Genomic DNA, 25,026 nt, shown 5'->3' with positions numbered 1-25,026 from the left:
CTACCTCTTTTTCAGAACAAACCCCAGATTTTTAGGTGATTTCTGCACTTTCAGCTTTCTCTTGCTGTAGGAGGAGAGGACCTCAGGTAGCCCAGCTCCACCCCTTTTTTTTTCTCCTGGTTTCTTCTGCCCTTGTTTCTAGGGAAAGCAAGAAGAAGCCTGAAGTAGGTGAGCAGAATAATTGCTAGGTGTCAGATGTGCTTTTTTCCCTCCTGCTTCTCGACATCTTTGGAGCCCTGGAGCTTTTGATCTAAATGAGATGAAAACCAGTCAAAGGCAGAAGGTTGTTTGTTTGCCATTAGCAGCTTCTTTGAGGTGGGCTTTTTTTGGCCCCTTCCATTCTCCACCTGTCACCTCTGAAAAGAATCAGGAATGCCAAAAAATCCACCCTCATACTAGCAGGGTGTCAAATCTTGAGTCTAGACTCAACAGCAGCTTTCTTCTTCTCTTGGAGGACTAATTCCAAGTCATAGAATCATAGAATGCTCTGGGTTGGAAGGGACCTCCAAAGGTCATCTGGTCCAACCCCCTCTACAGTGAGCAGGGACATCCTCAACTAGATCAGGTTGCCCAGAGCCCTGTTCTCAAATCAAGAGCGAGGTGGATGAACTCAAGCCAAGAGAATTGGTTTGGAGATTATCTGTCTTGGTAGACAGGTGGATGGAGGAGAATAAAGCACAAGACTTGCAAGGAGCAGCTGAGGGAGCTGGGGTTGTTCTGCCTGGAGAAAAGGAGGCTGAGGAGAGACTTTCTGTTTCTCTGCAGCTCCCTGAAGGGAGGCTGGAGCCAGGTGAGGGTTGGTCTCTTCTCCCACAGAACAAATGGTAGGATGAGAGTAAATGGCCTCAAATTGCCCTGGGAGAGGTTTAGGTTGGATGTGAGGAGCAATTTCTCCCCTGAAAGGATTGTCAAGGCCTGGCCCAGGCTGCCCAGGGCAGTGGTGGAGTCCCCATTGGAAGGGTTTCTAAGCTGTGTAGATGTGTCGCTGAGGGACGTGGTTTGGTGGTGACCTGGCAGTGCTGGGTTAAGGGTTGGACTGGATGATCTGAAAGGTCTCTGCTGAGCTCCATTTCAATGCAGCAAGCAGAGAAGCTTCTGTCCAGGGCTGACATCTGGGGATTGGCAGTCTTGAATGTTGGCGTGGGGAACATGCAAAAAGAGGAAGGAGGAGGATGAGGAGGCAGCCAAAAGCCTTTGGGGCTGGCGTAGGGAATATGCAGAGAGGATGATGATGATAATGCTGAAGATGACATTGATGATGATGGTGATGCTGTTAAAAGAATGTGGTATTGGTGTAGGGAACCTGCAAAGAGGATGATCCTCCTTGTTCTCCATCTTCCATATTCTCCATCCTCCTCCTTCTCCATCCTTCATTCTCCATACTTCTCCATCCTCATTCTTTTCCATCCTCCTCTTTCTCCCTCCATCCTCCTTCTCCATTCTCCTCCTTTTCCATCTCCTTTCTTTATCCTCCTTCTTCATCCTCCATTCTTTTCCATCCTTCTCACTCTATCTTCCTTCTCCATAGTTCATCCATCTTACTCCTCCTCAATCCTTCTCCATCTTCCTCCATCATCTCCTTCCTCCTCCATCATTCTCCCTCTCCAGTCTCCTTAACCCTCCTTTCCCCACTCTCCTTTCCCCACTCTCCTTTCCCCACCCTCCTTTCCCCACCCTCCTTTCCCCACCCTCCTTTCCCCACCCTCCTTTCCCCACCCTCCTTTCCCCACCCTCCTTTCCCCACCCTCCTTTCCCCACCCTCCTTTCCCCACCCTCCTTTCCCCACCCTCCTTTCCCCACCCTCCTTTCCCCACCCTCCTTTCCCCACCCTCCTTTCCCCACCCTCCTTTCCCCACCCTCCTTTCCCCACCCTCCTTTCCCCACCCTCCTTTCCCCACCCTCCTTTCCCCACCCTCCTTTCCCCACCCTCCTTTCCCCACCCTCCTTTCCCCACCCTCCTTCCTCTTTCACCCTCCTCTCTCCATCTTCTTTCTCCATCCTCCACTTTCTTCTCATTCTCCACTTTCCTCCTGTCCTTTGTACCATTTTGGGGTCAGCAGCCCTTGCTAGATCTTCAGGGCAGTGACTTTGTGGTTGGTTTTGTTGTAGATCTTGGATGATGGAGGAGATCTCACTCATTGGATCTACAAGAAGTACCCCAACATGTTTAAGAAGATCAAGGGGATCGTAGAGGAGAGCGTGACTGGTGTCCACAGGTAACAGGAGAGGGTGGACTGTGAGCATGGGCCACAAAAGCATCTTCTGCCTCAAGGCACCAGTAGCAAAAGATCCCCAAACTGTAAGGTGCCACAGAGGGAGCACTGAACCTCCTGATGCATGCCTCTCCTTCAGCTTGGGCTTGGCACTTCCACAAGAGCTGGTTTAGTGAAGGCAGCCTGGAAGTCCTGCTCTGAACTTGAGGAGTTGAAACACCTACTGACCATAAAATCATAGAACCATCAGGTTGGCAAAGACCTCTAAGATCATCCACCATGGCATGGGTGGAAGTAGTACACAAAGACCTTGGGAAATCAGGGCAGTGGTTGTCTCACCTTGTCTTGCAGGTGAAAAGAGCAAAGGTTGAGGGCATTGCACAAGGGATGGGCTTTGGAGAAGGTCAAAAGTGTAGTTCTGAACTGAATCTATGAGAAGAAGTGAGATTTGGGATGAGGAAATGAGTCTTGAGTTGAGGTGGGACTCTGGAAAGGTAGAACCACAGAGATGCAGCCCTGTGGCTGAGGAGCATCCATTGGTCTGCAACAGAAGCAGAATTGTGCTAGGGCAAGTGGCTCTTGGGGTTACTGGAGGTGCTTCTCCAGTGGGGTTAACCCTATCACAGGTGACAGAAGACTGAGGAGAAGAGCAGCAGACCCTGCTTTTAGCTTTCTTTTTGCAGGGAGAAGGGGTAGGCTGCAGCTCTGGGAGCTGGCTGAGAGGTGCAGGAAGCCTTTGAAAGAGGGAAGTGAGATACATGAGATGAGCAAGGCTCTGGTTGAGGTTTGCAGCCAAGTGGGGTCAAGAAAAGGACCTGATCTTAGTTGTAGCATGGGATGTTCAACCAGGGCAAGTGTAGAGTCCTCCACCCATGGAGGAACAACCCTCTGCAGCATCACAGGTGAGGGATGACCTACTGGGGAGCAGCTTCACAGAGAAGGATATGGGAGTGCTGGGAGACTAAAAGGTGGTCAGGAGCCAGCAATATGGTATCATGGCCAAGAAGACAAATGGTGTCCTGGGGGGCATCAAGAAGAGTGTGGCCAGCAGGTGGAGAGTGGTTCTCCTCTTCCTCTACCCTGAACTAGGAAGTCCACAGCTGGAGTCCTGAGTCCAGTTCTGGGCTTCCCAGTCCAAGAGAGATTGGGAGCTACTGGAGATAGTCCAGTGGAGGCTGGGAAGCTGCTGAGGCACCTGGAGCATCTCTGTGAGGAGGAAAGGCTGAGAGCCCTGGGGCTGTTGAGCCTACAGAAGAGCAGCCTGAGAGGGGATCTGAGCAATGCTCAGCAAGAGCTAAGGGAGCTGTGAGGCACAAGAAGATGTGTCCAGACTCTTGTCAGTGGTGCTCAGTGACAGAACAGGGGGCAATGAGCACAAACTGGAACCCAGGAGGTTCCATCAGGAGAAACTGCTTCGGTGTGAGGGTTGGTGGAGCCCTGGAGCAGTCTGCCCAGAGAGGTTGTGGAGTCTCCTTGTCTGGAGAGCTTCCAACCCCCCCTGGCCATTGTGATGCTGGGCAAGCTGCTGTGGGTGACCCTGCTTTATCAGGGGTGTTGGACTGCATAATCTCCAGAGGTGTCCCTTCCAGCCCCCACCATGCTGGGGTTCTGGGACTCTGAATTGTTCCCAGTCTGGGCAAAATCCAGGTGCAGCTGTTCCCCATGGTCTCGTGCCAGGAGCAAGGTTTTTCTCTGAAGCTGGTGGTATCAGTGCAGGCGTGCAGGCAACACAGTCCTCTCACCTCCAGAAGACAGGCAACATGGGGAACAAGTTCCTCTGCTGACAAAGAGAGACTGGGGAGAAACCTGGATGTGGTCTGTAGAGCCTGCCCAAGAGAACATCTCCTTTCCAGGGAGGTGATTTTGAGATGCTCTCCATAGCCCCAGTGAAGCTTTTAGATTCATTTATGGTGGGTTTGTATCTGCCAGAAGTTGGATCTGCTCTCAGAAGTGGGAGGTCAGGTTTCTTCTGGCACAGCACCTCAGTGATTAAACTCAAATGGATGTTTTGGCCCAGGTGTTGACCACAGGAGCTTCACCTTGCCAGGAATGTTCCTCATCTGGGGCCATTCCTATTTCCCTTGAGCTGCAGGAGCTTGAGGGATAACAGGAGCTCTCACCCTGCAGTGTCTGAAGTAGGACTGGGGGTGTTGTACTTCTGTGGGCATCAGAGGATGGTCAAAGTATCAACAGTTATGGAGTCTAGGGCACCTTCTGAACTGATCAGATGTTTCTGTGAGATACCTCTTGCTTGTTCTTCAGTGGGGATGGGAACAGGTCCAAACATCTGTGGCATCAAGATTGTGATTTCTCCTCCTGGAATGAGGAGCTCCTCATTAGAGGTTTATCTTTGACCCTCCAGATGTCTACTGCTCACTCCAGCAAAACAGGGACCTCAATAGCACCCAGCATATTTTTCCACTGAAGTCTGTCTGTTCTTGTGTTCCCACACCAGGCTGTACCAGCTGTCCAAAGCAGGGAAGCTCTGCGTCCCAGCCATGAATGTCAACGACTCAGTCACCAAGCAGAAGTTTGACAACCTCTACTGCTGCAGAGAGTCCATCCTGGATGGGTATGTACCTGGCCATCCCAACATGTCACAGCATCACACAGAATCCCAACATGGTAGGGCTTGGAAGGGACCAACACCCCTGCTCCAGCAGGGGCACCCAGAGCAGCTTGCCCAGGATCACAATGACTAGGTGGGGCTGGAAGCTCTCCAAAGAAGGAGACTCCACAAGCTCTTTGGGCAGCCTGCTCCAGGACTCCACCACCCTCAAAAGTCAACCCAAACTATTCTGTGAATCTGAATTTTGAACCCGGCTCCACACAGGAACAGGACACACCACTTAAATGCTGCCTCTGCTCCTCTCTTTTGGGCTCATCTTCTCTCTTTCCAGAGTGTCTGGAGGACACATCAGGTATTTTATGAGACCCTTCCCAGTGCCCTTCAAGTTTGCTCTCTGAGCCTTTGTGCTCTCAGGGTGATGTTGCCCTTCCATGGTTGTAGGTGGCTCTGATCTGTTTTTGCTTCGTGGTGAGTGTGACTGGAGCTGTGCTCAAGCCCTGCAGCTTGTGAGAACTTCAGAAGTCCTCACAGAGGGTTACAATACTCCTTTCATGTCCCCCTTACCTTGGTGGCATCAGGATAAAAGCCACCTTTATTTGTTGCTTGTGTGTGGGTCAACCAGCTGCTTCTCCACATTTTTTGCCTTTCTAGTTTCCCTGTTTTGTCTTCTCCTGGCAATGTCCCAAAAGAAAGAGAACAGAAGAGTGTGTGTGCCCAGAGACTCTGAGGATTGGAGTCATAGAATCACAGAATGGTTAGGCTTGAAAGGACCTTTAAAGGTCATCCACTCCAACCTCTCTGCAGTCAGCAGGGACATCTTCAACTAGATCATGCTGCTCAGACCCCCCATACTACCTGACCTGGAATGGTTCCAGGGATAGGGCATCCACAACTTCTCTGGACAACCTATTCCGGTGTCTCACCACCCACATGGTGAAGAAGTTCTTCTTTACATGTAATCCAAATCTCTCCTCTTCCAGTGTGAAGCCATCAGCCCTTGACCTCTCACTACATGGTCTTGCAAAAAGTCCCTCCCCAGCTTTCTTGTAGACCCTCTTTAGATCTGGGGAGGCCACCAGAAGCTCTCCCCTGGAGCCTTTTCTTCTCCAGGCTGAACAACCCTAACACTCAGCCTGTCCTCGCAGCAGAGGTGCTCCAACCCTGTTTTTCACCTGAGCTTAAATAGGTGCAGAAGGTGGGAGTGATGGGGGGGATGCTGCTTCATCCCTCTCTCCTCACCCTGCTCCTGCAGGATTCACAGCCACATGTCCTACAAACAACTAGGAAAGAGTCTGCATCCCTCTGTGCTCCTTCCCCACCACATCCCAGCAGACAGAGCATGGAACTGGGACCGGCTCTGCAGATCCTGCTGGTGCTGTGTGCTTGAGGATGGGGTGGGACTCAGTTGCTGATGGATGTGTGGGCACCAGGAACATGATGTCTTCTGAGGCTGTTGGTCTTGAGATGCAGCACAAAGCGCAGGCAGTTGTGATCTGGAGAGGGTGAAAATCTCACACATCTGTTTTCTTTTTTGCTCTCTTTCCTTCTCTTTTTTGCCTTGATTCTGATGGATTTGGGTGTCCATGTCCCTGCCACCACCATATCTTGTCAAAGCCAAGTGAGATTCAGGCCAGGCTTTCCTAGGCTCATAGAATGGGTTGGGTTGGAAGGGACCTTAAAGATCATCTACTTCAACCCTCCAGCCATGGGCAGGGACACCTCCCACTAGATCAGGTAGCTCAAGGCCTCATCCAACCTGGCCTTGAACACCTCCAGGGAGGGATTTTACTCTTATGGTTCAGACTATACAGCTGGTGGTGATCCCAGTAGACAAGTAAGCCTGGGAGCAAGAACAGATTTGACCTTCTAGACTGATGTTGATGCTGATGAGATGACCACCAGAGGAAAGATTGCCTGCCAGGTGTGGAGGAGGAACCCTCTGCGGAGGAGGAACCCTCTGTGGAGAAGAACCTGCTGTAGGAGAAAAGACTTTGGACTCTATGATCCTTGGGGTCTCTTCCAACCTTAGTTACACTGTGACTTCTTGTGTTGGTGTGGTTTAATCAGGGCTTGACATCTGCAGTTCTTGGTTCCTTGCCAACGTCCTGCTCTGGCAGGGAGGTTGGGCTTAGTGATTTCCAGAGGTCCCTTCCAACCCCTGTGACCCTGTGATCCATCACACCTTGTTCTAGAAGACTAAATTTGGGGCTCCTTGTCAAGTCCAGCAGTGGTGGTACCTGGCTTTTCCCTGCCAAGGTGTTTTATTACATGACTCTGCAAACAGCCCCTGGTTTCTTGCTCTTCCTGCCCATCAAAACCAGAGAAGTTCCACCCAAATCATGATCTGGGGTCTCCAAAACATGCACACTCCATGAGGAGCAGCTTGCTCCAAGATGCAGTGTGAGCTTTGCTGGAAGCAAGAATGGTTAAAACGAGGGTGGAGAGGCACTGGAATGGATTGCCCAGAGGGGTGGTAGATGCCCCATTCTTGGAACCATTCCCCAAGCTGGGTCATTTGGGGCTCTGAGCAACCTGGCATAGTTGCAGATGTCCCTGCTGACTGCATGGGGGTTGGACTGGGTGACCTTGAAGGGTCCCTTTTAAAACAACACATGATGGAAATGTGGGGAAGAAACTGCACAGACAGTGCAGAAGATGACCTTGAAAGGTCTCTTCCAACACAGACCATTCTCTGATGGCATGAAAACATCTTGATGAAGATGTTCCTCTAACGAAGCAGTTCTTCTTTGTTATGGCCATTACATGTGGTCACAGGGTTCAAGACCCACAAAGTAGCTGCTGTGGTGGGGTTGGCTGCCCCCAGATTTGGACTTGAAGGCACAACTTTTAGCTCCACATTCCCTGTGTAGCAAGATGCAGCTCAGAAATGTTCAAACCTCTAAAGTCTATCTCATTGCCTTCAGCTGTGATGGAGGATGGACCCCCCCGTGGGTAGGTAGGTCTGGGAGTTAAGTGTGGCCCAAGGCATCTGAAAGTGGGTCAAGGGAGGAGCTGAGCAGAGGTTCTGAGCAAAGTTCTTTGGGCACTGTGAGGGAATTTCACCTTCCCAGCACTGCTGACCTATTTACTGCTGCTAAAAATAGACCCAAATGTAGGACACTCCTAGGGAGGAACCAGAAGGAAACCAGCTGGAAGGGGGAGAGCTTGATTTGTAGGGAGCTCTGGGGCTCTGGCCATAAACTGACCTTAAAGCCTCCTCCCTCTCCCCCCCCCCACAAATGAAGAAATAAATATTTTGGGGAAAGATTTTTCACTATTTCTGGAGAACCAAAGCAAAAGGATCCAACAAAAAAAAAGGGATCCAGACCCCCAAGTCCTTCCTCTTTGTTGTGTTGCACTGGGAGAACCTAAGGAAAAAGTCAAGTTTTAGGTGCACTCTGGGGCCTCTCTGCACCCAGAATTGGTGCATGTCTTCAGGGCTGCAGCCGTGGAGCAAGTCATGAAGGATACAGCCAGGGATGCCATGCAGGGATGCAACTAGGAGCCAACCATGAAGGACCATGTCCTTCACCACATCATTTCTAGGTGCTCTTTGGGTCCCCTCTGCACCCAGAATTGCTGCACATCCTCAGGGATGCAGTCATGGTGTTGAGGAGGAGCAAACCATGAAGCGGCTATTGTCCTTTACCACATTGGTTTAGGTGCTTTTTAGGTCCCTGGGGATGCAGCCATAGTGTTGAGCAGCAGCAAACCCTGAAGGACCATTGTCCTTCACCACATCATTTCTAGGTGCTGTTTGGGTCCTCTCTGCACCCAGAATTGCTGCACATCCTCAGAGATGCAGCCGTGGAGCAAACCATGAAGGACCATTGTCCTTCACATTGCTTTTAGTGCCCTTTGGGTCCTCAGGGGTGCAGCCATGGCGCTGAGGGGGAGCAAGCCAAGAAGGACCATTGTCCTTCACCACAAGTGGAACAGGTTCTACTGCTGGTCTTTAATTGTTTCTCTTCCTTCTTCCTCAGCCTTAAGAGGACCACGGACATGATGTTTGGAGGAAAGCAAGTGGTGGTTTGTGGCTACGGGGAGGTAAGGGCCCCACATGTCACCTGTGGTTGCTGCATGGAACGTGGGCTGTCTGCTGCATGGCTTTGGGGCTCTCCTGTCCTCTTGGGCTTTGTTTTGCAGCTGCTGGGACCTTCAGAGCTGATGGCTCTGCCAGAAAGGAAGAATTTCTTGATTTGCAGTGTGTTCAGCAGAGAACAAACTGCAATCTTGAAGGACATGAGTAGAAAGACAAGTTGCCTGCGGGCCAGCAATGTGCCCTCATGACCAAGAGGGCAAATGGTCTCTTGGGGGGCATGAAGAAGAACGTGGCCAGCAGGTCAAGGGGGGTTCTTCACCTCCTCTACTCTGCCCTAGGGGGGCCACAGGATTGGGTCCAGTTCTGGACTCTTGAGTTCAAGACAGACAGGGAACTGCTGGGGAGAGTTCAGCAGAGGCTCCAAAGATGCTGAGGGGCCTGAAGCATCTCTGTGAGGAGGAAAGGCTGAGAGCCCTGGGGCTGTTTAGCCTGGAGAAGAGCAGCCTGAGAGGGGATCTGATCAATGCTCAGCAAGAGCTAAGGGAGCTGTGGGGGTCAAGAGGATGTGTCCAGACTCTTGTCAGTGGTGCCCAGTGACAGGACAAAGGGCACTGGCCACAAACTGGAACCCAGGAGGTTCCATCAGGAGAAACATCTTGACTTGGAGGGTGTTGGAGCCTGGGAGTCCCCATCCCTGGAGGGATTTCAAAGCTGTGGAGATGCGGTGCTGAGGGGCATGGGTTAGTGGCGACCTGGCAGTGCTGGGTTAGTTGTTGAACTGGGTGATCTCAAAGGTTCCTTCCAATGGAAGGCAATTCTGTGATTCCCAGAGTCACCCTCTGTGCTTCCCATGACCCTAGGAATGCACAAGTGCCTCCTGAGCTCTCAGCATCTCACACTCCCTCTGTGCTCTTCTCCTCCCCAGGTCGGAAAGGGCTGCTGTGCTGCTCTGAAGGCCATGGGCTCCATAGTGTACGTGACAGAGATTGATCCAATCTGTGCCCTGCAGGCCTGGTAAGCAGCCCCACCAAGCCCAGCTTCTTCTGCAGCCTTCTGTTCTCCCAGGAAAACCACAACCACTGACTCAACAGTGGCCCCTCCTGAAAGGGATGCTGGTGAGGGTGTTGTGGCCTCTCAGCACTTTTGGAGGAACCCAGAACTTTCTCCTTCAGCCAAAAAATGGTTCTGCTAAAGCATCCCCCAGTTTACCTGTATCCCACGTGCCAGCTTGCACCAGCATCACCTCAGCAACCACGAGTTTGAGGATATGGCTTGAAAGAGGTCAATGATGTGTCTTGAAACGATGTTGGGAGTGAAGTGTGACCTTTGGAGAGCAACCTAGGGCTTTGTTGTGGTGCACAGACACCTCACTGAGGGCTACTTCAGGGTTCGCCATCACATTTGCTTCACAAACTCTTCTTGCCAGCACCAGCAGCATGAGAGCACATGGCTGTCCCCTTGCATGGACATGTTGCAGTCACAGCCCACTTTGGTTCCTCCAGGTTCAGATTGGGTTTTGGTGCAGAGCTGGGATGTGACCATGAAAGCAGAGTCCAAAACCACCCTGAGCCACCTTGAACTCATAGCCTCTTCCTATCAGCAGGCTGTCAAAGGGCTGTCAGGGTGCCCTGCTTAATGAGCAGAGCTAATCATCTTCTGGTTGGCTCTGTGACCTTCACAGGTGGCACATCCAATACCCACCTCCTTCACTGGGGATCTGGGCATTCCCTGACACCACATGACCTTGTCAGAAGGAGTTTACAATGAGGAAAAAGATCCAACAAATGGGACAAGCAGCAGGAAAATCCCTTTGGGGTTTTTTTATGAGTATCTATGGGTTTGCAAGGTGTGAGAGTCACAGAAGCAAAGTTCTCAGGAGGGCTGTCAACAAGTCCCCAGAACACATCCTGCCCTTCTGCCCAGTGTGCTAGGCACACCTGGCTGGAGGAGGTCAGGAAGCACTGCTGAAGATCTCAGAGGTGCCTGGCTATGGGTTGAGAGGATAAAGGCTGACAGCTGAACAGTTTGGATGGTTTGGGGTGGCTTTAAGATGTTTCAGCTCTGGAGTCCTCAGCACAGCAGAGACATAGATCTGTCACGGCCAGAGGAGACCACAGCAGTGATGGGAGGGCTGGAAGCCCTCTGCTGCGAGGCCAGGCTGAAGGAGTTGGGATTGTCAAGCCTGGAGAAGAGAAGGCTCTGGGGAGACCTTTTGGTGGCCTTTCAGGAGTTAAATAGGATCTACAGGAAAGCTATAGAGGGACTTTTGAGCAGGGCCTGTTGTGACAGGACAGGGAGTGATGGTTCAAACTAAAAAGAGGGGAGACTCAGAGAGGTGGAACCATTCCAGGTTAGGTTGTCTGCGGCTCTGTGCAACCTGCTGGAGTTGCAGATAGAATAGAAGAGAATAGAACAGAATTAACCAGGCTGGAAAAGACCTTTGAGGTCATCGAGTCTAACCTATCACCCAACACCATCTAATCAACTGAACCATGGCACCAAGCACCTCATCCAGTCTCTTCTTAAACACCTTGAGTGATGGTGACTCCACCACCTCCCTGGGCAGCCCATTCCAATGGCCAATCACTCTTTCTATGAAGAACTTCTTCCTGACATCCAGCCTAAACCTCCCCTGGTGCAGCTTGAGACTGTGTCCACTTGTTCTGGTGCTGGTTGCCTGGGAGAAGAGACCAACCCCCACCTGGCTACAACCTAATGTTGATGTCCCTGCTGCCTGCAGGGGGGGTGGCCTGGGTGATCTTGGCAGATCCTTTGGACCCAAAGCATGCTGTGATTCCAAGATGCTAAATCCCCGTCAGAAAGGATTCTGCAGCAGGAGGACCTGTCTGCACCTTCTGGCTGCGCTTTGCAGGAGCGGCAGCTTGGAAAGCCCATCCCACCTGCAGATGTGGAAGCCTTGACAAAAAAATGGGAAACCACCCCCAAAACAATCCCTTCTCACTTCTCCCCACAACAGATTGACTCCAGAAACCCTCCCAGTGAGCCGGGGCACATGGTCCTTCACCGGCTGCATTGCTGCATCCCCTCTCTGTTCAGATCAACATCCAAGAGTGTTGTGATGGGGTTTTCATGTGTGTCTGCTTTGGACCTGCTTTTGCTGCTTCTCAGACTACTTTCTGCCTTCCTCTCCTCTTAGCATGGATGGATTCCGGCTTGTGAAGCTCAACGAAGTCATCAGACAAGTTGACATCGTCATCACCTGCACAGGTCAGCAGGAGAGGTCATCCTGGATGCACACCCCCATGGACATGTCCCTCTTGTTCCTAAGGCAAAGGCCAGGAGGTGGGGCTGGGGAACGTGGGATTGATTTGGGATCTTGGTGTCTGGCAGGCAACAAGAACGTGGTGACCAGAGAACATCTGGATCGGATGAAGAACAGCTGCATTGTCTGCAACATGGGGCACTCCAACACCGAGATTGATGTGGTGAGCACAGGGGCAGGTGGTGGGCATGGTGGGGGGATGGTGGCTTTGGGACCCTTTGGTGCTCATGGCTGACCCCTGACACCTCTGTGAGAAAATGCCTGGACAAGCTGGAGAAGTGAGCCCATGGGAGCCTCATGAGGTTCAACAGGGCCAAGAGCAAGGTCATGCACATGGGTTGGGGCAGCCTCCAGAATCACTCCAGGCTGGGTGGAAAGCAGCCCTGTGGAGAAGGACTTGGGGGTGCTGGTGGGTGAAAAACTGGACATGAGCCAGCACTGTGTGCTCCCAGGCCAGAGCAAACCTGTCCTGGGCTGATCCCCAGCAGTGTGGGCAGCTGGTGGAGGGAGGGGATTCTGCTCCTCTGCTGTGCTCTGCTGAGACCCCACCTGCAGTGCTGGGGCCAGCTCTGGAGCCCTCAGTACAAGAGAGACAGGGACCTCTTTAGAGCAGGGCCAAAGGAGGCCACAGCAATGATGGGAGGGATGGAAGCCCTCTGCTGAGAGGCCAGGCTGAGAGAGTTGGGATTGTTCAGCCTGGAGAGGAGAAGGCTCCAGGGACACCTTCTGGTGGCCTTTCAGGACGTAAAGGGGCTGAGAGAAATCTGGGGACAGACTTTTTTATCAGGGTCTATTGTGACAGGGTAAGGGGTTATGGTTGGAAACTAAAAGAGGGAGATTGAGACTGGAGAGAAAGAAGATGTTGTTCATGATGAGGGTGGTGAGAGCCGGTCCCAGGTTGCCCAGAGAGGTGGGAGATGTCCCATTGCAGGTCAGGCTGTCTGGAGCTCTGAACAGTCTGCTCTAGTTGCAGATGTCCCTGCTGACAGCAAGGGGATTGGACTATATGACCTTGGAAGGTCCCACCCAAACCATTCTATGGTTCCATGAAAATCATCAATTAGATAATCTTTAAGGTACCTTCCAAACTAACCCATTCTATGAATCGATGAATCCATCCCTCCCCATGTCCCAGCAGACACTGGCAGGTGTGTCACTGTCCTCCCTGCTATCCCAAAGGATGCCAGCAAGCAAAATTACCCCAGCTTCTAGCACAGGGTTTGGTCATCACTGGCCTCATGCCTTCCCCAAGAGGGTCAGAGAGTCACCCTCTCCAGCCCAGCCCCACCATCTGCACCTTGTGATACCATTAAGGCCCAACCAAGAGTTCATCTTGGTCCAGTCAGAGCTGAACATGCTCAACCTCGCCACACCTGACCAAAAGGCACCAAAATTTGCTCCTCTGTGCCTTGAGAAGAGCAGAAAACCAAGAGAGTCTTGCCTGAAGGTCAGACTCATGGCTGTGAAGAGCTTTTTTGTGCTTGAAAGCAGTGACAGCAGCAGCCCTGCAGGCTGCAGTTGGTGACTGCGAGTCCTCCTCAGGCAGAGCGTTGTGAACAAGAGTTGTGCTGGAGCTTTGATCTACTGTCACTGTAAAAATAGCTCCAGCTTGTGATCCATGATGGTTTCACTGCTCTGGGACCACCGCTGGACCCACAGGAGACTGTAAAGCCAGGACAGTGTCAGCAAGCTGCTGCCTCTTTTCATTCCTGTGATGTAGCTGCTGGGGCTTGGATCTTCTGGCAGGGCTTTAACTGAGTTTATTCTAACCCCGTGTTCCAGGCAAGCCTGCGTACACCCGAGCTGACCTGGGAGAGGGTGAGGTCCCAGGTGGACCATGTCATCTGGCCTGATGGGAAGAGAATAGTCCTTCTGGCAGAGGTGAGTTGTAGGCAGAGGAGCAGGAACTGTGACCTGTTTGCTGCTTGAGGAGGAAGAAAACAAGGGCTGGAGGAGTGGTGCAGCTGAAGGTGCTCAAGGCCAGGTTGGGTGAGGCCTTGAGCAACCTGGGCTAGTGGGAACTGTCCCTGCCCATGGCAGGAGGTTGGAACTGGATGATCTTTAAGGTCCCTTCCAGCTCAAATCGTTCTATGAATCTGTGAAGTATGTCCAGAAACCACCTCCTGGGTCTCAGCAGCTTGATGGTCCCTCTGGTCATAGCTTGGTGTAACCCTGGTTTGGTCCATGAGGTACTGGGTCACAGTGAGGCTCCTGGGTTCTCCTTTATCCCACTCCAAGGCATCTCCCACGGGAGACCTTTTACTGAGTTATTTGAGCAACCAACATCTTGGGATTCAAGGTGTGATAGTGAATAAATGATGTCAAGGTGCTAAGTGATGTCTTCCCCAAGAAGGGACACGTTCCACCAGTGGTTCTTGTCCCTCCTGTAAGGTCTTGGTGCCCTGTTGAGATAACAGCAGGTTTTTGACTTCCCAGGGTCGTCTGCTCAACCTGAGCTGCTCCACTGTCCCCACCTTCGTCCTGTCCATCACTGCCACCACACAGGCAAGTAGGGCTTGGGCTGAGCCAAAGCCACAATCTCACTTCAAAGCTGGCAGCTTTCTGTCTTCTCCTTAAGTGCCTTCTTACCCTAAGTGTCTTCTGCACCCAGGCTTTGGCATTGATAGAACTGTACAACGCCCCTGAAGGCCGCTACAAGCAAGATGTCTACTTGCTGCCGAAGAAAATGGGTAAAGCTCAGCTTGTTGCCTGCTCCTTTGCTTCTGAGCTGGAGCAGATGGGAGGCTGTGCTAGGCCAGGCTGAGGACAGCAGGACAGCCCAGCCTTCCAGGTTCTCCTTATCAAGTTCAGGGGCTTCTGGAAGGTTCTACCCACTGGGTTTGGGCTCTTTGCTGTGTTGGAGGTGTTGTATCCACCCCACCTGGGGACAAGAGGCTGAGCACTTGGCCAAAGGAGTCCATCCGTGCTGATGCCAAGGATGTTCTTCTGCCAGCAGAGCTGCTGTCCTTGGCTGTGGACACACAGTCCCTGACCAACAGCACTGCCAGCAGAACTCCCTCCTGAGGACACCAGCTCTGCTCACCAGGCTTCTGCTGCAGAAGGGCATTTTTATCTGCTCAGTTTGGGTTTTGAGACAAGCTGCAGCTCCTCCCTAGCTTGGGTGTTGGGAGTGACTTGCCAGAGATGTCCAGTGGCTCCTGTAGAGCATCCAAGCTTGCCATGGGTATGGTATAACCCAGAAGCAGGTCCAGGAGTTCTGCTGGAAGAGTGTTTGGGTGAAAGCTTTCCCTCAGGAGAGATGAGGGGATTTAGGGATCTGGTGGATGGCAGGAGGGGACTGATAAGTTTGCAGATGACACCAGGTTGGGTGGGAGTGTTGACCTGCTGCAGGTTCAGGAGGCTCTGCCAAGGAATCTGTCCAGGTTGGATTGAGCAGCTGAGGATGATGGGATGAGGCTCAACAAGGCCAAGTGCTGGCTCCTGCACCTGGGTCACAACCACCCCAAGAGTGCTCCAGGCTGGGGACAGAGTGGCTGGAAACTGCCTGGTGCAAAAGGACCTAGGGGGAGTTGGTTGACAGAGGCTGAAAATGAGCCAGTGTGTGCCCAGGTGGCCAAGAAGGCCACCAGCATCCTGGCTTGGAGCAGCAAGACTCTGGCCAGCAGGAGCAGGGCAGGGATTGTCCCCCTGGACTGGGCACTGGTGAGGCCATACCCTGCATACTGGGTTCAGTTTTGTGCCCCTCCTCCAGGAAGGACATTGAGGGTCTGGAGTAGGTCCAGCGAAGGGCAGTGAAGTTTGTGAAGGGTCTGGAGAACAGATCTTGTGAGGATCAGCTGAGGGAACAGGGATTGTTCTACCTGGAGGAGGCTGAGGGGAGACTTTCTGGCTCTCTACAACTCCCTGAAAGCAGGTTGGAGCCAGGTGGGGGTTGGTTGCTTCTCCCAAGGGAGAAGTGAGAGGACAAGAGGAAATGGCCTCAAGTTGCCCCAGGGGAGGTTTAGGTTGGACATGAGGAACAATTTCTTCCTCTTGAGAGTTGTCAAGGCCTGGCCCAGGCTGCCCAGGGCAGTGGTGGAGTCCCCATCCCTGGAAGGGTTTCAGAGTCATGTAGGTGTGGTGCTGAGGGGTGTGGTTCAGTGGTGACCTGGGTTAGTGCTTGGACTTGATGATTCTGAAGGTCTTTTCCAGCCAGAAGGGTTCTGTGGTTCCCTGATTCTACTCCCCCACTGACAAGCTCTGGTCCCCTTTCAGATGAGTATGTGGCCAGCCTTCACCTCCCAACCTTTGATGCCCACCTGACAGAGCTAACGGATGAGCAAGCAAAGTACCTGGGACTGAACAAGAATGGACCTTTCAAACCAAACTACTACAGGTGCTGCTTCTCAACCTCCCTCTTTCTTCTGCCACCTTGGTGGGGTACAGGTATAGGGAGGGCAGAGGGGATGGGGTTAAATCCCACTGCTCCCTTGAGAAGACATCAGCAGCTCTCTGATCATGCCCATCTCCGTGCAGATAGTGGGATGGGGATGGCATGGTTGGAGCTGTGACACTTGGCAGGACATCAGCCCTTTGTATCTGGCAGCAGCTGTCAGCCAGACGTGGCACGTGGCAGGGTGGTGCCATCATCAGATGCCAGCTCAGATGACAGCTTTATTTTTAACCTTTGATGAAGGGTGAGGTGGTGGCCAGCGCTGCAGCCATGGAGATGAAAAGGTTCCACACAAACACAGATCACCTTGGGGAGGTCTCCACCTCCTGTTCCTCCTCAGATCCTCTTTCCTGCAGAAGGACTTTCCTTGGTGTTCAGTTCTTCAGGCTGTCACACACCACACCAATTTTGTTCCAGTTTGTGGGGGTTTAGTGGGTTCCAGACAGGCTGAGCCAGGCTTTGGGGTTTAAGTTGTTGGGTCAAGTCTTGTTCAGCATCTTCATCCATGACCTGGATGAAGGAGCACAGTGGACCCTCAGCCAGCTTGCTGATGGTACCAAGCTGGGAGGACATTGTGATGCTGGGCAAGCTGCTGTGGGTGCCCCTGCTTTATCAGGGGGGTTGGACTGGCTGATCTCCAGAGGCCCCTTCCAGCCCCCACCACGCTGGGATTTGCTTTTGCACCTTCCATGCACCCTCCTGATTTCTCCACTGATGTCCCCGAACCAGGTGGGTGCTGTTGACTCTTCCCCTTCCCACACTTCAAGTGAGGTTTGATGTTCACACCACGTGGGTGGGTGGCTCAGTATAACCTGGGATTTATGGGGGAGGAGATGAGGGCCAAATCCTTTCCTCAACCATTTCTTCTCCTCAACCTCAAGAAAAACTTCCCTGCTGCAAGGGTGATGGAGCCCTGGAGCAGGCTGCCCAGAGAGGCTGTGGAGTCTTCTCTGGAGACTTCCAAGACCTATCCGGATGCCTTCCTGTGTGACCTGCTCTGGGTGATACTGGCCTGGACCCCTACCATTCTGTGATTTCCGTGGTGTCTTCCCATCCCCAAACCCGCCAGAGTGACACAGGGGGAAGCCTCCTCTGTCTACCACTTTTCACCAAATGGATTTTTTTTCCCCTCTTTTTTTCCCCCCCTCAGATATTAAAAAAGTTCCTTCAGCTGCAGTCCTGGAAGATCCTGAGGAACAAGAACCCAAATCTCTTCTCAACTCGTGTACAGGATGCAACCTTGCAAGCTTGCTAAGCTGCAGCCCAGGCTTGCTCTCGTAGTCAACAGTGTGGTTAGGTTATTTATTTATTAAACTAGAGTTACCCGACACGCCGCCTCTGCCACCGGTGTCCCCGCTGCCACGGGGCCGGCACCTGGGGCGTTCCTCGCTCCTGACCCATTTCCTTTCGGTTTTGCTCTCTGGGTTTGGGTTTTCTCTTTATTTTTGGGAGGGGGAAAAAGGGGACTTGAGAGGATGGGAGAAGGTGTGGAGAAGAACCTCGTGGAATGGGATGGCTGCCGCAGTGGCGGCAGCTCCACGTTGGCACCACCAAGGCGTCACGCGTGGTGGGAGCCCACCTTCTTCACAGCCCAGTGGGATCTCAACAGCTTGAGTCTGGCCAGGTTTGAGCTTCTCCCACCATCTCACAATGTTGGTTCAAAAGCTGCTTTGCTCCAGGTGCTCCTAACCCACCAGGAAAATCCTGGTGGAGAGACCTCTGGGAATTCTGCTTGAAATGCCCATGGGATGGTTCCACCAGCAAGTTGGTGAACTTGGCCTTAGCACCACTGAAAGCTGTAATAAAGGGGCTGGTTGCTTAGTGGGAGCTTGGAGGAGAAGAGAGTGTCCCCTCAGAGACAAGACATGGTGGTGGTGATGGTGGGGTAGTACCCACTGCTGCTCCCTTCATCACAGCTTGGTGGTGTTCTCCTGCTGCTTACATTACGAGTGCCAACCTCCTATGGTTCAACCAAAGTCATGGTGGGGCTCTGGGGCAGTCTTGGTGGGAGAGCCTTGAAACCTCACCAAGAAATACTGATGATGTGTTGGGGAGCTCTTCCCAACCCAAGTAGAGCTCATTGGCCAGCCCAGCTGGGAGGACCATGTGAGCTCTTTCTCCAGCCTCATTAGAAATCTTTGGAGCTTTATTTTCTGGGTGATAAAATTGGAAATCTCCTTGGAGTGGGTGAGGTGGACACTGGAGTCATCCCCACCCTGATCCTCCAGGTGGGGAGGAGTTCAGCAGCACTGAACCCCTTCTGCCACCTCAAAGCTTGACGCACCAGAGCTGATGGAGAACAAATTGGCCACAATTCCTCCTTTTTAACCCAGAATGTCCCACCTGAATGCTGCAGACAGCAGCAGGTCTCCAAGTCTCCATGTGCTGTCACTTAGATGGCTCATATGGAGAACGTGGTCCTTCTAAAACAAAACTGTCCGACCCCCGCGCGCACAAAACCCTTGTCCTGTGGTTGCTGCTTTGGTGCTTGAGTCCCTCATCAGCTACAGGTTCTTCTTTGGTCCTCATGGACATCTTTGCCATCATGGAAAAACGCACAAGAAAGGAGAAACTCTGGAATTATGGTCTTGGTGGTCAAGTCCTTCTCATGGCTCTTGATGCTGAGGTCTGAAGTCTGTTTGACCACAGGTCTCACAGGTTTGCTTATTCCAAGGTTCACTTTGAAATGTCTCAAAGCCTAGAAGTAAGATCTTGACAAGATCTTTGAGGAGACCTTAGAGCTCTGAGGAGACTGAGACCTTAGGGCTGTGAGAAGGCTTTGTGGAGACTTGGAGGAGACTTTAAGGATGGGTAAGTCTCTTGAGGAGACTGTAGAACTTTGCAAAGGCTTCGAGAAAACGTTGAGGAGACTGTAGGGCTTTGAGAAGGCTTTTGGAAGACTTTAATGCTTTGAGAAGACATTGAGAAGACTTCAAGAAGACATTAGGGCTTTGAGAAGGCTTTGAAGAGACTTTAAAGCTTTGAGAGATCTGAGACCATAAGGCTTTGGGGAGACCTTAGGGCTTTGAGAAGACCTCAAGACTTTGAGAAGGCTTTACTCTAGACTGATCTCTTAACTATGAACTTGACATAATCTCTCCTCACTCATGAATTTATCCAAGTCCTGAAGATTTTTGGGTGGAATCCCCCAACCTATTTGAAACATCCCATTGGGGTCTTTCCCCACCCTAGATCCCCTTGGTCTACATCAGGCCATGGACCCTAGAGTTCCCACTCTTCTCTACAGAGGCACAGCCCCAAATCCTGCTTAAGGGGAAACATGGTTGTGGGGGTCACCTGAAGATCCCTCCATTGCTTGACCCTTTGGTAGAGCTCACACAGCTGCTTCCTTGCCCCGTGTCCATCACCGGTGCTCTCCTCAGCCCTGGAATTCCTTCTCCTCACTCCTGGAATTTCTTCTCCTCACTCCTGGAATTCCTTCATGCCTATTTGGAAGCTCATTTTATCAAGAAGATGAGAGGAAAAGGAGAGCATTGATGACAACCCCCCCACCTGCCTTGTCCCACCTCCACCTTCAAAGCTCTTCTCCATCTCGTTCCACTTCTCCTCCAAGCTTCTTTTGGCTCGCTTGGCTTCGTTTCATAATCAATCCAGATTCATCATCTGCAATCATCTCATGTAGCTGGGGAGGGGTTGGGTTGGGTTTGCTTTGGTTGATTCCTTTTTTTTTTTAATTATTTTTACATAATTAATTTTTAACCAATTAGGGGAAAAACCAACACCAAAACCAGGTGATTTTTAGATACCACCAGCAAAATTGCACGAGGCAGCAGATTCTCTTCTCAACTCCAACCGCGTCATCAGCCTGCAGTGAGGAAAAAGAGTTCCCCAAACAAGGCTTTTTTTAACTCTTAATGTCTGAGTGGTTGTATTAGAGCAGCAATAAAGACTCTGTAATCTCCAAACACAAATAAAAGGTGGAAAAACTCAACTTCTCCAGAGCTTCTCTAGAACCTGGAAGGAGCAGAGGGAGGGGTTGGAGGGTTAAGGGTGGGAGTAATGGAGGGAGAAATGGTGCTGGTGATAGCTTGGGGTGCCATGTCTTTGGAGATGTTGCCCCCTCCCTGGAGGTGTTCAAGGACGATTGGATGAGGCCTTGAGCAACCTGGGCTAGTGGAAGGTGTCCCTGCCCATGGCAGGGGGTTGGAATTAGATGATCTTTAAGGTCTCTTCCAACCCAAACCATTCTGTGGTTCTTATGTCGCCTCCCTATCTCATTATGGTTTGGGTGGTGGATGTTTTAATGGCTTAAAAACTTTCTGGATGGCTACGCCCAAAGAGTGGTGGTGGATGGACTTAAGTCCAGTTGGTGGCCAGTCACCTCTCTATGGCCCCTCCAGGGGCACATCAGTGCAGTCCTGCCCAGCCGCTGCCACCCCCAGGTCCCACCTCCCCACACGCCCCCGCTGCCCCCCATGGATACCTCAGAGTCACCCTCAGCACCTGTCACTCCCAGCCCCCACCATATCCCTCCAGTTCCACCCTTCCTCCCCATCCCCACTCCTCAGGGTCCCTCTCCACCACAGGAACCTCCCAGGGACGCCCCTCCCCACCCTGCGGCTCCACCGACAGAAACTGGGCGGTGTCCTCTGAGCCTGCCCCGTGGCTCAGCGAGCCAATGGGCGCTTAGGGGCCGTGTCCGGGGCGTGGCCTGGGGGCCGGCCCCCACGTGTTCGCCGGCGCTGCAGAAGCGCGGAGCGGATGGAGGCGGCGGGGGCAGCGGCTCCGGCCTCGGCCCCGGCTCTGGCACAGGTGTCGGCTCCGGGAAGGGCTCGATCGGTTCAACCCCAGCCCTCAGCGCAACCTCCAGCCCAGCCCAAGAACCGGGAGCTCTTCAGGAGCCAGCGGAAAGAGTCTGAGGTAAGGTCAGGGGGGTGGAAATGGTCACCCTGCCCTCTCCGCTCGTCAATTGGGACACCTCAATGCGCTTTGGGGAGTCATGACCCCGAGGTTTGGGGGTTTGGCCCCGGGGTTTTGGATTTTCTGTGTCCCTACCGTGGAGTTTGGGATTCCTGCCCTGGAGGTTCAGATTCCTGCAGGAGCCCTTGGAGTTTGTGGGGTTCTGTGGGGATGGGAGGTGCCCATCTTGGAGTTGGGGTCAGCAGGGAGGCTGCTCCCAGCACTGGCACCTCCCTGCCTCACTCCCAGAGCAGGCAGACGGGTTTTGGGGTTCCACAGCCTCCAGGCACCCATTTAACACACACACCCACCTCACTAGGGTCTGGGGGCTGCAGTCCTCTTCTTCACCCCCCTTCTCTTCCACAGCCCCCTCAAATAATGTAACCACTAAATCCCTCCTGGGCTTTGTCACCCCAGCTGCACCCATGGGTGCCAGGTCTGGACTCAGGTCACCAAGATCCATCCCAGGACTGATTTCCCCAGACACTATAAAGCCACTGGAGAACCCCTGTGAGCAAAGGATGGGGCTGGGAAGACCTCCCTGCTTCCCTGCCAAGGAGCTGTGGCTTGAAGATGTCCCTGGGGTTGTCTAGCCCAAAACCTGTCCCTCCACCCTGGAGGCTGGTGTGCAAGTTGTGGTCTCCTCAGCTTTGCCCATGAATGTGGGAGTCTGCATTTTCCTTCTGGCTCTCCCAGAGCAGCAGCTTGACCTCACCAAGCAGATTAGCGTGGCACGTGCTTCACCAGATTCCTCATGGGCTTTCACTCCACAAAACCACCCTGCTGGCTTGGCTGCAAAAATTGGGTGAGAAACCAGTGGTTTGGAGCAAATCTGGTACCTGAAGGTTGCTACAGGAAAGCTGAAAAGGGCCTGTGGTGACAGGACAAAGGGCAATAGTTTGAAACTGGAGCAGGACAGATTTAGGTTAGACATTAGGAAGATGTTCTTCACCATAAGGGTAGTGAGACGCTGGATTGGGTTGCCCAGGGAGGTTGTGGACAGTTCCTCCCTCCAATACCAGGCTGAAGGAAGCTTTGAGCAACTTGATGTAGTGGGAGGGGTCCCTGCCCACGGCAGGGGGGGCTAGAACTGGATGATCTTTTAGGTCCCTTCCAACCAAACCATTCTATGAAATCAGCCTCATCCTGGAGCCATGCATCCTCCAGGGTCATCAATATTGATGATGATGTGCATCAGTTTCAGCCTGGCTGCTGAGAAGGGATGCTGGGATTCCAGCATCAGGAATTATGTTAATTAGGTTGATTATCCATTCATGTGTTTCCTTCCTGATGGGTGGGCACGATGCCAACATTGAGTCGGCTGTCTGCAGTAGCACGGAATCCTCTGGCGGAGTTTCATGCTCCAGTTCCTCATCCACAGGGAAGGAGAAGGAGGAGGGGGGAAGATCCACAACCCTTCAAAAAGGGCAAATCCCAGCCCTGAACACTGTGGGATTTGGGATGCTGAGGACAGAAGATGGTGGGGGTTGCACCTTCTTGAGCACCTTTGCTTCCAACCAGCATCAGCTGGAAGAGGGGGGATTTAGACTGGATATTAGGAAGGCATTCTTTACAGTGAGGGTGGTAAGACACTGGAACAGGTTGCCTGAGGAAGTTCTAAATGTCTCCTCCGTGGAGGTATGCAAGGGTGGGACATACAGCAACCTGGTCTAGAGGAAAGTCCCTGCCCATGGCAGGGGGGTGGAACTAGATGCTCCTTAAAGTCCCTTCCAACCCAAACCATTCTAGGATTTTGGTTTCAAGCAGCCACTGTGTTGGCTGGAGAAGCTTGAACACAAAGGCTGTGAGGGCTGGCAGCCATCCTACTTCCCAAAATATCCATCGGGATGTGCCAGCACCCCCCCAACACTAACCCCTAACTCCACAGGGCTCGGTGGATTGTCCCAACCTGGAGTTTGAATACGGGGACACTGATGGGCATGGAGCTGAGCTAGCAGGTGAGGTGGTGTGTGGGGGCTGTTGTGCTATGAATAGGTTAAGGAGAACCTTAAATCCCCTGTGAAATTGGGGTGGGGGAAGGACCTCGTGTGGTGTCATTCATCCCTATTTATTGGGTGGTGTTATCCATCCCTGTTTATTAATAGAAAGCCACTTCTCACTCCCTGGGGACACCACAGGGGACACATCAGGGCATGGGGATTGCCCCACACAAGGGTGTGCAGTGGGTGGGAGAACTGGTGGCACTTCCAGGCTGGGAATTGTCACCTTCACCATGGTTGTCACACCATGGGTTGAGTCCTTAGCCCATATTTTCGGGCTCTGCAGTGATTCTGGCTGCTGCTGTTCTGCAAGCCTCAGGGTTCCCAGCAACATCTCCACCAGCAAAGGGACTATTTTTAGCTGCCTGTGTCTGGCTCGAGGAGCAAGCACAACAGCCCAGAGTCCCAGTGTGGTGGGGGCTGGGACCATCCAGTCTAACCCCCTGCCAAAGCAGGGTCACTCACAGAAGCCTGCCCAGGATCAGAATGACCAGGTGGGGTTGGAATCTCCCCAGACAAGGAGACTCCACAACCTCTCGGGGCAGCCTCCTCCAGGGCTCCACCGCTCTCAAAGTCAAAAACTTTCTCCTCATGGAACCTTCTGGGTTCCAGTTTGTGCCTGTTACTCCTTGTCCTGTCACTGGGCACCACTGACAAGAGTCTGGCCCCATCCTCTTGCACCCACAGGTCCTTAAGCTCTTGCTGAGCATTGATCAGATCCCCTCTCAGGCTGCTCTTCTTCAGGCCCAACAGTACCAGGTCTCTCATCCTTTGCTCCTCACAGAGATGCTTCAGGCCTCTCAGCATCTTCAGAGCCTCCACTGGACTCCTCCAGTAGTTTCTGTTCTCTCCAGTTCCCAGTCTCTCTTGAACTGGGGAGCCCAGAACCGGACCCAGGACTCCAGCTGTGGCCTCCCTAGGATAGAGTGGAGGGGGAGGAGAACCTCCCTCTACCTGCTGTCCACACTCTTCTTCACGCACCTTAGGAGACCATTTGCCTTCTTGGCCATGAGGCCACATCACTGGCTCTGGGCATCATCTTGTCCACCAGCACTCCCAGGTCCTTTACAAAGCTACCTTCCACCAGATCACCTGTTTTGGTGCACCATGTCTCTCCATGTCCAGCTCCTATTTGCTGGTCCCAAAATGTCCACAGTGTGGCATCAGGGGCAGGCTTCACCCAGGTGCTCCTATGATCCCTCCCTTTGCAAACTGGTTTAACTGGGACAGAAAATTAGCCCCCAAGAAAGGCCCTGTGAAACTGCAAATGCAGGTGGAGCACCGTTGCTGTGGGCACCAGCCTGGGCATCAGGATCAAAATGATGACTTTGGTAGCACTGGGTGGCTCCATGATGACCCTTGGAGCTACAGAAAGGCTGACAGGTTCAGGTCTCTGCCCCATGTCTCCATGGGTGCCTAGGGATATTTCAGAGCCCTACAAGGTTTTTGGTGGTGATGAGGAGGGTGAAGCCCCTCCAGGTCCCCACTGACCCCTCTCTCCATCAGAGCTCTACAGCTACACTGAGGAGCCCGAACTCAACACTAACAGGAGATGCTTTGAGGAGGATTTTCACACTCAAGGTACCTCAAGCTTTGGGCTCATCAC

The 25,026-nt window shown here is 52.6% G+C and overlaps 2 protein-coding genes across 3 annotated transcripts in view; both read left to right on the top strand.

Moving 5' to 3' along the window:
- AHCYL2 (adenosylhomocysteinase like 2) overlaps window positions 1–19,426 on the top strand; it is an 89,731-nt gene extending 70,305 nt beyond the window's left edge. For both annotated transcript variants that reach the window (XM_054177989.1, XM_054177990.1), the window contains exons 7-17: window positions 2,110–2,216; window positions 4,669–4,785; window positions 8,766–8,829; window positions 9,750–9,838; window positions 11,982–12,052; window positions 12,176–12,270; window positions 13,890–13,988; window positions 14,544–14,612; window positions 14,719–14,797; window positions 16,323–16,443; window positions 17,651–19,426. In XM_054177989.1, the coding sequence (XP_054033964.1) occupies window positions 2,110–2,216; window positions 4,669–4,785; window positions 8,766–8,829; window positions 9,750–9,838; window positions 11,982–12,052; window positions 12,176–12,270; window positions 13,890–13,988; window positions 14,544–14,612; window positions 14,719–14,797; window positions 16,323–16,443; window positions 17,651–17,657 (918 nt within the window). In that variant the 3' untranslated portion in view covers window positions 17,658–19,426. The remainder of the gene's footprint in view (window positions 1–2,109; window positions 2,217–4,668; window positions 4,786–8,765; window positions 8,830–9,749; window positions 9,839–11,981; window positions 12,053–12,175; window positions 12,271–13,889; window positions 13,989–14,543; window positions 14,613–14,718; window positions 14,798–16,322; window positions 16,444–17,650) is intronic.
- The window catches only part of STRIP2 (striatin interacting protein 2), a 28,494-nt gene continuing 21,475 nt past the window's right edge, over window positions 18,008–25,026 (top strand). Inside the window, exons 1-4 of the mRNA XM_054177850.1 lie at window positions 18,008–18,067; window positions 21,133–21,381; window positions 23,309–23,378; window positions 24,927–25,001. Of these exons, the coding sequence (XP_054033825.1) occupies window positions 18,008–18,067; window positions 21,133–21,381; window positions 23,309–23,378; window positions 24,927–25,001 (454 nt within the window). The remainder of the gene's footprint in view (window positions 18,068–21,132; window positions 21,382–23,308; window positions 23,379–24,926; window positions 25,002–25,026) is intronic.

Source organism: Dryobates pubescens, chromosome Z (assembly GCF_014839835.1).
Source record: "Dryobates pubescens isolate bDryPub1 chromosome Z, bDryPub1.pri, whole genome shotgun sequence".
NCBI lineage: Eukaryota > Metazoa > Chordata > Aves > Piciformes > Picidae > Dryobates > Dryobates pubescens.
Note: the sequence above shows the minus strand (reverse complement) of the source record. Positions and strands in the feature narration are given on the sequence as shown.